Source organism: Crotalus tigris, unplaced genomic scaffold, assembly GCF_016545835.1.
Source record: "Crotalus tigris isolate CLP2741 ecotype Arizona unplaced genomic scaffold, ASM1654583v1 scf7180000017733.2605024, whole genome shotgun sequence".
Classification (NCBI taxonomy): domain Eukaryota; kingdom Metazoa; phylum Chordata; class Lepidosauria; order Squamata; family Viperidae; genus Crotalus; species Crotalus tigris.
The window spans coordinates 2,502,385-2,514,713 of record NW_024096600.1 but is presented as its reverse complement, the minus strand read 5'-3'; the positions used below and the strand labels follow the sequence as shown (position 1 = coordinate 2,514,713).

Here is a 12,329-nt window from a genome sequence, read left to right as displayed (position 1 = left end):
TTAATATCAAAATAGAATGAACCATGCTAGAAAAAATCAGATGACGAGGATGACGATTTCTCATTTGATTTTCAGCACCTGAGCCACCTAAGATTGTAAAGGAGCTTCAACCGGCCACTGTGGAGTCTGGGAAACCTGCCAGATTCTGTGCTATTGTGTCAGGCAGGCCTCAGCCCAAGATTTTCTGGTACAAAGATGAGCAGCCTCTTTCTCCGGGCTTTAAAGTAAAGTTCCTTCATGATGCCCAAGAGTACACCTTGTTGCTGATTGAGTCTTTCCCTGAAGATGCTGCCGTCTACACAATTGAGGCAAAGAATGACTATGGCATTGCCACCTCTTCAGCATCCCTTTCAGTGGAAGGCAAGTTCTGGCAGTTCTCTGTCTCAAGGCTGTTTGAAATGCCTTGTCCATCTGGTATTATGTGTGCTTTTCCGTAGAAAGCTAATCATCACTTTTAATTTTTTTTCTTTAGTTCCAGAAGTTGTTTCTCCCGACATAGAAGTGCCAGTTTACCCGCCTACCATTATTACACCGCTCCGTGATGCTATTACATCTGAGGGACAATCCACTTTCTTTCAGTGCAGAGTTACTGGGACAGGTTAGTTGTACTCTTTGATCTGAAGACAAAACACTTAGTTGAAATCAAGCTCTTCTAAATGATACAGATATAATTTTATCTATCTGTCTGTCTGTCTGTCTGTCTGTTATCTACCTAATCAGCTAACTAAAATTTTCCCTGTAATGTAAAGCATTATAAAATCAATGAAAAAACTCAGTCATTCCATTTAAAAGCCTGCCTGAGTCTCTTCCAAACATTCTCTTGTCTCCCAGAGCATACAGAATTTTTGGCCCTCTTTACTTATATTAATAGGTCTTGCCTATTTCCCTCAGGGCCATCTCTCTGATTGCTTACAGTACCTTCTTAGTTACAAAAGTTGTACACATGTCAGAACAGGAGCAAATCTTTTTAAGTTCAAAAGTAATTATCAGGAAAGAACTAATCCTGTGTCCTAAAAATTAACAACTTTTTAAAAGGAGATATGAATGTCATGTGTCTCTTATCATAAAAGTGGAAGAAGTAAGGAACTGCTTTGAGAGCAATTTAAAGAGGAACAGGGAAGAAATCTTATAGTTGTTCATTTGATCATTTATCCTGCCTACTGAAATGTTAGTTGTAATGGAGAATGAGGATAATTGCATCTTTGCTTAATTAGTCTGCACCAGTCTTCCATAAATCCATAAACTGGCAATTGAATGAATTGCTGTCCCAGTATATCTGGAGGGTTGTAGAAATGGACTATTACGTGATGCTCTGAGTATAGCTCCTACTAAAATTGCCTTGTGTCTGCTGTAAAATGGTTCCATATATTGGTAGCTACTTGTTGGAAAACGATGCAAAGGCAGTAAGAGAGTGGGAAGATCTCAGTATGGGGTTTTAATATTCAATATCCATTTTAATTCTGACCTATAACAAGATCCCAGTGTTTTCATTAGTTTCCGTATTAAGAATGACACACAAAAAAACCCTCAAAGTTATTTTCTTTTCTTTCACATTTTATTTGCACTGGAACAGACCTCAAAATATCGTGGTATAGCAAAGACAAAGAAATCAAGCCATCCCGCTTCTTTAGGATGACCCAGTTTGAAGATACATACCAGCTGGAGATTGCAGAAGCTTACCCAGAAGATGAAGGAATTTACACCTTTGTTGCCAGCAATTCTGTTGGCCAGGTGTCAAGTACAGCTACTCTCAGGCTGGAAGGTACAAAGTGTTGTCTATACAGAACCTGTCTTGCATAAATTTGCATGTATTTAAATGTATTAATACTCATTCATAAACCTACATGTAATTGTCTTTCATTTTCATTAGTTCTAATCCAAATAATCATTCCCATGTCTGATGTCCACAGTATCCATGTTCTCCGCAAGGTATAAGCGTTGCCCACTTCACATTGTTTCAGTGTTCTATTCATTTCATTCTTCCATTCTGTTTCCAATTAGCATTTAGCTTGGACCAAAAAGAGCATTTTAAAGATCCTCTTTATCATGACCATTTTTTTTCCAATTCCATAACTGAAAGCAAGCAAGCAGAATCCAGATGCTGACTTCCCATCTTTAGTCCATCATTTTATTTTTCACATTTAATTTTGAGACTACTTTACCCCGTGGGTGCTGTTGTTCAAAAGTAACAGCCCAAAGATGCTTTTTCTGGGTACAAAATGATCACACCAAGAATTTTGCACTACTACAAATACAAGAAAAGGGAAGACAATAGGATTGTTTTTCTTTTTTGCCATCTTAGTGTGCAAAAGCTAATCTAAGATCAGTTTTAAAAGGTGTTTCTGAGGATGAGAAAATGGCCTCTTTCTGGTCTGCATGTTTACATCTGTAATTTTGTTACATTTCCATATTAATCTGCACTTTAAAAAATTCTTGTCCAAACATAGTACATAATATGTGTTTCAATGTGTGTATTTCCTCTCAAAATGGGCATATGAGTAAAAATATGTATTTTGACCCATGTAAACTGACAAGAACTGTGGTGCAGTATATAGAGAAATATGGAACATAGTGGATAGATTAGAGCCTCAATTTATTTCAGAAAGTGTAAATTCAGTAATGTTATATAATCATTCTCGAAAGATCATAATTCAGTCTTCCCAAATAGAGCATGGGAGTATCGGCTGTTCAGAGAATTTGGTTCAGATACCCCACAAAGCATGTCCAAGGTACTTTGGATATCTTTGGATTTATGCTATGATGTACTGTATGTGTATATATAATCAATGTTGAATATGTAGACATCATGATCGGTGTTGACCTGCTATGATGTATGTAGTTGTATATAATCAATGTTGATTATATCATGGCCAATGTTGAACAATGTGATGTGATGTGTGTATGATCAGTGTTGATTATATATACAACATGTTCAATGCTGACCTGCCATGATGTGTGTGTGTATACAGACAATGTTGGCTATATATACACCATGGTCAATATTGGACGGCTGTGATGTGTGCTTATATACGGTCAATGTTGATTATATATGGTCAATGCTGACCTGCCGTCATGTATATGTATATATAGTCAATGTTGACTTTGAGTTAATGTTGCTCCTGGTTGCTGCCTGGACTAGTTAGGCATTGTTAATATGAATGAAATTCAATTTATGTAAGACAAACAGTACAAGGAATGCCCACTTGAGCATAAATAGGTACATTAGCACTGCAGTGTGTTTCAAAAGACAAAGAAGGAATTCTATTGGTAACGTTCCTAGGTTTATACCACATCCTTAACCACAGGAATTTAGGGGAAACAGTCATTCCTCAATCAGATGTGAGTATTTGTCAAAAGCAATAATCGGATGGGAGACTTGAGACCTTTGATCCCATATCGAATCCCAGTTTTTGTTTTGTGTTTCAATGATAAATATTGTAAGCAGGGAAAGGAGGAGTATAATGGAAGCCTGGGAGTAGAACAAGAGAATGCTGAGTAGGTGTAAGCAATTAAAAGATGACATGCTTCTTTTCAGGGTTTAAGGTTGAAGAAGGTACCTCCTATTCCCAAAGGCATGTTTCTTCATCTGTTTCCATTAAGAAGGAATCCATTGGCCAAAGGCCCGTCTTTATCCAGCCCATTTCAAGCTGTAGCGTATGCAGCGGGGAAACAGTCAGATTCCAAGCCAGGGTTTCTGCCAGGCCAAGCCCAGAGATCCTCTGGTTTCATAACCAGCAGCTAATGTTGCCATCCAAAGATGTAGTTTTCCATTTTGATGAGTCGACCGGCACGGCCATATTGATAATAGTAGATGCTTTCTCAGAACATGCTGGGCAGTACTCTTGCCAAGCCAGAAATAGTGTTGGAGATGCAACTTGTACAGCTACACTTACAGTGACCACTGAAGGTAAAGCCCCATTTTTCTTCCTAGGGATTCAGTTTTTTGCATAAACCACACGTTCCAGACTGTGACTAATGACCCCCTTTTCCTCACTTCACACTTCTTTAGATGCACCATCACTAATGTAGGTAAAATTCTAGCAGTAACCAAATAAAGCACTCTTCTTTCCTCTTCCTTCAAGTGTACGGTTATCTAGCATTTGCCTTCCTAGCTCTATATTTCAGAGTCAGCTCCTGATTTATAAAACTAAATAGATGCACATTTCAAGATAGGGAGGTGTTGGCAGTTGGTCAAATTCTCTGAGGTTTGCTCTACTCGGTTTTAAAAGGAAAACATGGGGACCAAATGAGAGATGACAGTTGTTCTCTTGGGGATCGTAACCACCTTCAGATTGCCATGGACAATGTTGCAATGAAAAGAAGAGACCAATGTCCATCCTATGAGCATGAATACCCTTCATTTTTCATTCATCATTCATTTGTGGCTGGAGTTTCTTATGTATTATGCTTCCTACCAAAAGTGCCCTAACGAATGCACCTGGCATGCCAGCCATACCAAAGAAGATGCCATGTTTTGTTCCCATCAACTGTGATATATAATTTTGTTTTTAACTGGGCAATTTAAAGGGAATTCAGTATTAATCATATGTTTTGTTACTTGATTACACAGTGCAAGCCCTAGATAGGCAAAGTTCTGGGAAAGATGTAAGGAAATCTGTCCAGGACAAATCAGAACTTTACATTGCTTCCCCTTTTGCAAAGAAGGAAAGCCAAGTTTGTATAAAAGAAATTCAGTCAATGCAAGAGCCTTCAAAAGAAACGCTTGCGCAGGTGTTTGGTGGAACTTCAACTGGGAAAGCTGCAGCTGGGGAAGAAGCAGGAATGCTCCAGTCTACAGTCATAACTCAGAAATCAGAAAGTGCCAAAATAGGTAAAACCTCAAGTCAAGTAGAAAGAGAGACTGCTCCAAAGATTCTTCTGAAGCTTCATGATCTCACTGTGAGATGTGGTGACACTGCTCAGTTTATATGTGCTTTTGAAAGCGAGAACTTTAATGTAATTTTATGGACCCACAATGGAGAAATGCTTCAAGAGTCCACAAGAATAAGAGTGTCACAAAGTGGAACTGTTCTGTTCCTCGTCATCGCTAACATCCAACTTCTAGATCAAGGATTATATAGCTGTACTATTCGTAACGACTATGGAGAAGTAACGACAACTGCTATACTAACCGTAGAAGGTGGTTATTCTGATTTTTAACATTGTGTTACTTAACCTCATTATGGCTCAGCACCTATGGCTTCAGTACTAGCATTTCATTTAGTCTTAATTTTCAGTCCCACTTTCCACCCAGCCTCTATCTTTAGGGCTTGATTCATAAAATATATGCATGCCTATTTAATCTATGTAACTTACTTTCATGCCTCTTTGCAGCAAGTTTCAACACTATTGTATTATTTTTCAAAAAGAAGATTTAATCTGTCCAGGAAATAGAAAAGTGTTCTGTATGAAGTAAAATACAAGGATTAGATTTTGAAAATTAATATTTATCGGGAAATTAACTTTTAATTTAGCTGTTCTCGCTTTGGCAGATACTGTCATTAAGTAGATGTAATCATGCTCTGAAGTATGTTTAATTTATATAACTTGTTTTTTTAATGAACACTTTTTTCTGTTAATATCTATACAGATTTTCTTTCAAAATCAGAATCTCAGATCTGAAATGTAATCAACCCAAATGCCAATACTTTTCCTTTCTTTTCTGTTCCACATCAGATGATTTTTCTATTAAGCCTTTTATCGTGATTAAATCCCTACTTCCTTTTCAGTATGGTTAATACCATAATGTAACTGCAAATTTTCCATTCTTGATATTATGTCGAAATAATAATTTGTGTTCTTCTGAAGGCTGAGCATTCTTTTTTCTCTTTTTTTTGCTACAAATTCAAAAGAGCAGGAATACCCTCCTGAAAACAAAATAGAAAATGTGTATTTTTAATCCACTATAGATTTTCTGATTTTTCTTCATTTCTCTATCTGCATTCCAGGCTGTGAGAAAGAAGCCTTGATGCACTGATAACATTTGTAAATTTAATATGAATCTACTCCTGTCCTCCTCATATCCATAATAAAATATTCCAAGGAACAGCAACAAAAAAACATACAAATATATATTTATAAATCTAACATGAATCTGTTCTAGTTCCTCTGATATCAATGGAACAAATTCAAGGGACAATGACATAGATTTTGCCTAAAATGAATTGAACCCTTAAATGTGGAACAGAATTGTAAATGGAATAACATCATTGCTCTTGCACTAACAAGCTGAACATTTCACACCATACTAATAATTTTATATGTATATGTATCTTTCTAAATTGAGATTTTGAGTGCTACAAAACCTCTAATCTTATCCTAACTTTATTCTTACCTAGCTAAAGAAGTGCAAGCCAGGACAGTAACAAAAATTACCCTTGAATCAGATACTAAAAGTATAAAATCAGTCAAAGAGTCTCAGTTTAAAGCAGCCTCTGAATCCAAGGAAGAGCCCTTCACAGAAACTTCAAGTGTGACAGTATCTTCAGCTCAAACAACCAAACAAAGGATCCAAGATTATTATCCTGACATAGTGCCATGCAAAGAAGACACAGCAGAACCTAATGGCATCGTACCAGTCTTCCTTGAAACTCTGCCCCCAGAAACCTTGGTCAAAGAAGGAGATGGTGTCTCACTTTTCTGTCTAATTAAAGGTGTTCCCACACCTTGTGTCATCTGGCTATATAATCAGTTAATAGTTGAGGAATCTGCATTATGCTCTTTAAGACATGATGGTCCCCTATGCATTTTAAAATTACTGAAAGTTAATGAGAATCAGAGAGGTATATACAAGTGCAGAATAATTAATTCTGCAGGACAAGCCGAGTGCAGCACACATCTGAGAGTGACAGGTTGGCAACTGCATGTTCCTTCCATATACAATCTCCTCCTGCACTGAAACCTGCTTGCTTCTCAATACATGATATATACTGTGTAAAACAACTGTGGATCAATGAATATTTTCGTCACGTTATTAAAGGCATGTTAAAAGGCATGTTGAATTACCCCACCCCAAAAGAAGAAGAAAAACCCACCCTTTTAGAATGTTGTGGATGAATAGAACACTCTTTAGTTTCAATTTTCATAGACTTACTGGGCATTTCCTGGCATGCACGTGTCTGTATGTTTGTGTGATTTCTTTTTCTTGTAGCAATGCATCATGAAGTGCTTGTTTGATCACAGTATTCAAGTGTTTCTTTCTTCCTTTCTTTATTACAGATCTGGAAAAAGTCATTCAGGAGAAGATAGAGCAGCAGATTGAAATGGAAGTTAAAGGTACAGTTATACTACATTGAGCGTAAAAGTTCAGTGACCACTTTAGAAAGCCTATAAAAGCAAAATTTATTCTGAGACCTCCAAATATGCTGCATGTTTTGGGGGTTTTTTGTGTTTAAATATGCTCTAGACATTTTGCACTACAAAAAAGTACGAGTTTTAAAGTACATTTAAAGCTTTCATTTCATAGATTTGCCATTTTTATTTTCAGTACATGCTATGCAGCTGGTTGCAAAAGCTTTCCTTTTACATATCTCCTTCTAATGCATGAGGACCCTTAAAATTCCACTGAATTTCTAATAATAATTTAAAATATATTAGTTCTGTAACATTAATTTGTCAGTGAAATTGGGGTGGCATTTGTTTATGAAGTGGTTTTATGCAAGAGGATAAAATGATCGATTTTCATTGTGCCCTCCTGTTGTATGCATTTAATTCTCCATGATAGATTTCTTACCTTGGCTTGCAGATAGAATAGTTGGTTATTGTTGCTTGCTCCTTTTTTCTTTCTTTTCTCCTTTTGCATTACATTGTGAGGTTAGTAGCTGTATTAGTTCGAATAAACGCCTTCTGATTTTAGTAAATTATTTATAGTTAATTTTTAACAGTTTTGAAAATAATCTTTTTAAATTGTTTGGCCATTGTAACTCACAAAGAGCTCAGAAAGGGCGTTTATTCTACTGTCTGCAAGTCAGGTAAGAATCTTTCCCCCCCTTTGCAAACAAAACATATAAACTAAATAAAAAAAAGCTTTTGGGGCGGTAAAACATGCACTCACGAGACCGTGTCCTTTTGAGATTCATTTTTACTTGTTGCTGAAGAAATTTTCCACAGTTGGAAGAAAGAACCGACAATGAACGATTTTCAAGTCAGAATCATTAAAACAGAGCAAGTGTTGCGTTTATTCGAACAAATATGGTGAGTGAATTTTTTTATGTATTTGGGATGAATTTGTAGCATGCTCATAATTCATTTTTAGCAATTTCATTTTTTTTTGTCTCTACTTGTTTGATGGAAGAGCAAAGTGTGCTGCAATATAATGTTATTCTCTTGCAGAATTGTTCTTTGGCGAAGAGCCAGAATATACAGCAGAAAAGTTCGCTGATGAAGAAGAAACATTTGCTGATTCAGAGGATCTTCTGAAGTCTTTTTCTGACCAGAAGTGTGCAAGTAGATTCAAAGCTATGGCCTCTTGTCCTGAGAAACTGAAACCTTCTTTCCTACAAAAATTAAAATATCAATCAGTTTTGGCTGGAGAACCAGTGGTTTTCCAGTGCAAACTAAGTGCTTATCCATTACCCAAAGTTACATGGTTTCATAATAACAAACAAATCCCCCAAAGTCTACGAAAAATAATGAAAAATGAGAACTACCTGGATATGCATGATTCCAGTCTAGAAGTTAAGGATGTTCAGGAAGAGGATTCAGGGAGCTATAAGATTTTTGCTATTAATAGTGAGGGTTCAGCTGAGTCCACAGCATCCTTGTTAGTAATTCAAGGAAATGAACAAAATGCCAAATATCTAGCGTTTCTAAGAAAGTCGGAACGCACCCGTGAACATATAGAACATATGATGCAGAAAAAGGGAGATGATAGGGTTAAGGTTGACCTGAGATGTATTGGTTCGCCATTTGATAAAAAACAGGAGACTGAAAAAGCTTTAACTAATTTGTCTCCTACCAAAGGAAAAGTCAGGACAATTAGTTTTGAAAATGCACCATCTTTAAGACAGGAACTTACCTATGACAATGATTGGGTAGGAAAAAAGCATTTGGTTAGGGTGGGAAGTGACAAAGAGTCTTTGCTTGATGATGAGATAAGGTTGAAGTTACAGCGTCTTCGTGAGGCAAAAAAAGTTATGTTAGAAAAGAAAAAAGCATCAATTGAAGCGCAATATGCAAACAATGTTGGCTTTAGGGACAAGAGAAACCCCTCAGCTCCTCCAGTCTGCATGGTAGGTCAGGTAGGAAGAAAGAGGGCTGTCTTTCGGAAAATTGAGCAAATCAATGAAAAGAACTTGCCAAGCCCAGAAGAATTGACCGTAGAACATTCCAACAGAAAGCTTGAGAAAACTTCAGAAAAGTTTCATGTTAGAAGGGAACAAATTCTCGGCCTTTCTATGCCTTTCCAGGCTCCTCCGGAGTCAGATGAAAGAAGCAATACAGAAAAAATCTTCCAAAATCAAAAGATCTTTAGTGGAGCAACGAAGCAAGAAGTTCTAAAACCAGTTTCAATGACAGAAAGCAATACTAGATGGATGGGTTACACTGATGTCCAAGCAAAGTCATTAGAAACAAAAATGGACACCCAATTAGCGGAACCTTCTGCAGATTTCACACCTATAAAATCTGACAAGAAAACCCCTCTGGTTTATGTACGAATGACAGATAATGTCAGTCAGACACAGAAACCAGAAATGGTGATGTCTGATACAATTACATTTAATATCAATGAACCTACAGGTGTTAGCAAGAGCAAAAGTATTGAAGTGGAGAAGTCAGTAAATGAGTGTTCTTTTGAAAGTAAAGAAAATATATCAAAAAGAGCAACTGAAATTAAGGAATCTTTTGCGCAAGTAAAGACTCCTCTAGTGCAACATTTGGAACAATGTCCTCCTTTTTTTATCGATGAAATTAAATCTCAGGAAGTAAGTGAAGGAGAGAGTTGTACTTTCAGCTGTGCTTTCCAAGCCTATCCGTACATCACAGTCACTTGGTACAACAATGACAAACCATTATCATTAAGCCAAGATTGCACCATTAATACCACAAAAAATCATTCTGCATTGACATTCTCAGCTGTTACCAGCAAGCATGAAGGTTCTATTACTTGTGTGATATTTAACCAATATGGAACTGCAACAACTTCAGGCATGCTAAGAGTGAAAGTAAAAGAGATACCTGAATTGGAACAATTTGGTATATGTAAAGTTAAACCATTGCCAGATTATACAGAAGAGGAAGAAGAACTTAGTTTGGCATTTGTCAGTAGAAAAAAATATGAACCAGTTTTAAGTGCTCCTGGTAAAGCCACCCTCTTGCTTCCACAAGTTCATCTCCCTCAACCTTGCATTTCGAAAAAAGATCAACTTTCTCTTCCATTGGAAATCAAAGTAACTGCCCCAACCCCAACTCCAGAACAAGAAGAATTTAAGGAAGTAATTCAGACTGAATTTATCTCAGAAGAACTCCCTGAAGAACAAATGTCCGAAGGAATAAAACATAAATTTAAATTTTCGTTTGATGGAGTTCATGAACCCCCCAAAATCTTAAAAGAAATTCAACCAAAAATGAGGTGTAGAGAAGGAGATTCAGTTGTACTTGAGTGTGTAATAGCCACAGAATCTCAAGTAGTGATAACATGGCTTCAGAATAACCAGGCGTTGATATCTAATGGCAATTTTTGTTTTGAAGAAGGAAATGGTGTTTATAGGTTACATATTTGCAAAGTTTCCTTATCAGATGCTGGCATTTACAAATGCATTGCTGAAAACAATGCAGGTTTAGTGGAAACTGCTTGCAATCTCATAGTAGATCCCTCTCAAGAAGTATTTTCCAATATTGTAGACCAAACTAACTTTAAAACTTCGCAAAGCCAGGCCAAAGAAACCCAAGAACAGGTTACAAAAGAAGAGGACTATTGTTTTGAATCCTCAGTAGGACTAATGAAGAGCAATTTTTATAATAAACAACACTGTGTAAGCCAGGCGTTCCAGAATATTAGTACACTGGACATTCTAAGTGATGAAACACGTACAACATCCAGTGACACAGAAACCAGAGAAAGGGAATTCCACTTACCTAAATATATGAATGATGTAATGGAATCCCTACTTACTGATGAAAGCGAAAATCAAGGTTTTCTTCTTCAATGTAAAAAAGGAGCAAGTAAAGAAATGGATTCAGAGGAAAAAGAAAATATAGTAGCTCTTGTTCCAGAGCTGGACCCTTATTACGGTAATAAGCTAAGAGATGCATCTGTTGAGCAAGACAAAGTTACAACAGAAAACATATGTAAGTATGTAGCTAGAGAAACATCATTAAGCAGCCAACTTGAAATGTCTATAGAGAATTACAGTGAAAGAGATAAGTTTACCATAGAAAGTGTGTCTATAAATCATGGTCTAGACTATGAAACAAAAAGTGTGCAAGATAAAACCATTGTAACTGAGCAGATGCAGAAGATTTCTACAGATCCTCAAAAAATGCTCAAAGGAAGAAAAGGGAAAACATCTGGAAGCCCCATTAGTGGCAAAACCGTTTTGTTCCATAATGGAAAACACTTTAGCTCTGCTGAAGAAGAAGCAAGAAAAATAGATCAAAATAAAGAACTAATGGGGAAAACACACACACACAAAGTTGCACTTGAATTAAAAGAAATTCTTCCTACTAGAGAACAAATGGAATCTCAGGAGCCTATCAACCTATGTGTAACTTCTGATAAATTGGATAGCTCATATAATGAAATACACAGCAAAGAAAACATTGATAACAAACAAATCAGACTTAAGTCAGAGGGTGCACATGTCCATGATGAATATTTTGTTTCTAAAGTAAAAGAAACCGATAGAAACAAGATCACACAAAGAACAGAAATAGCCGCACAAGCTATAAAGCAAGAGGTGTATCCTAAGAAAAATATTGCTAATGAGACAGAACCTATAGAACCTATAGACAAATTAGTGTCATACCCAGCTTCCTATGATATTGAAGCTGTGCTTCAAAAGCAGAAGGAAAATATTATCAAAGGTCTTTCAGAATTTGAAATAATAATTGTTTCCAACAATGACAAAACCATAGAAAATGTTGAGAAAAATTCATCAGAAGAATTTCACAAAGAAAGCCAATTAAGAGAAAATGCAATAAATGAATTAAAACATAAATCATTTCTGGAGAAAGAAATAGTTTTCAATCAATCCATTCAGCAAATGGAAATGAATATAGATGTTATTCAAGAGCAAAGAGATTTTCAGCAGGAAGCAATGCATGCAAAAGATCAATATTCTGTCTCTGTTTACTCAGATATAGAAATTGATGAAAGACATCTTAAAAGT

General features: G+C 36.4%; 1 protein-coding gene across 50 annotated transcripts in view; it reads left to right on the top strand.

Annotated features, from left to right (window-relative positions):
• The window catches only part of TTN (titin), a 313,395-nt gene that overhangs the window by 53,219 nt on the left and 247,847 nt on the right, over window positions 1-12,329 (top strand). For 48 of the 50 annotated variants that reach the window (XM_039339406.1, XM_039339421.1, XM_039339417.1 and 45 more), the window contains 5 exons: window positions 76-360; window positions 473-598; window positions 1,574-1,762; window positions 3,536-3,907; window positions 7,219-7,275. In XM_039339406.1, coding sequence (XP_039195340.1) covers window positions 76-360; window positions 473-598; window positions 1,574-1,762; window positions 3,536-3,907; window positions 7,219-7,275 — 1,029 coding nt within the window. The remainder of the gene's footprint in view (window positions 1-75; window positions 361-472; window positions 599-1,573; window positions 1,763-3,535; window positions 3,908-7,218; window positions 7,276-12,329) is intronic. The other 2 variants (XM_039339428.1, XM_039339419.1) reach the window with 1 other exon arrangement.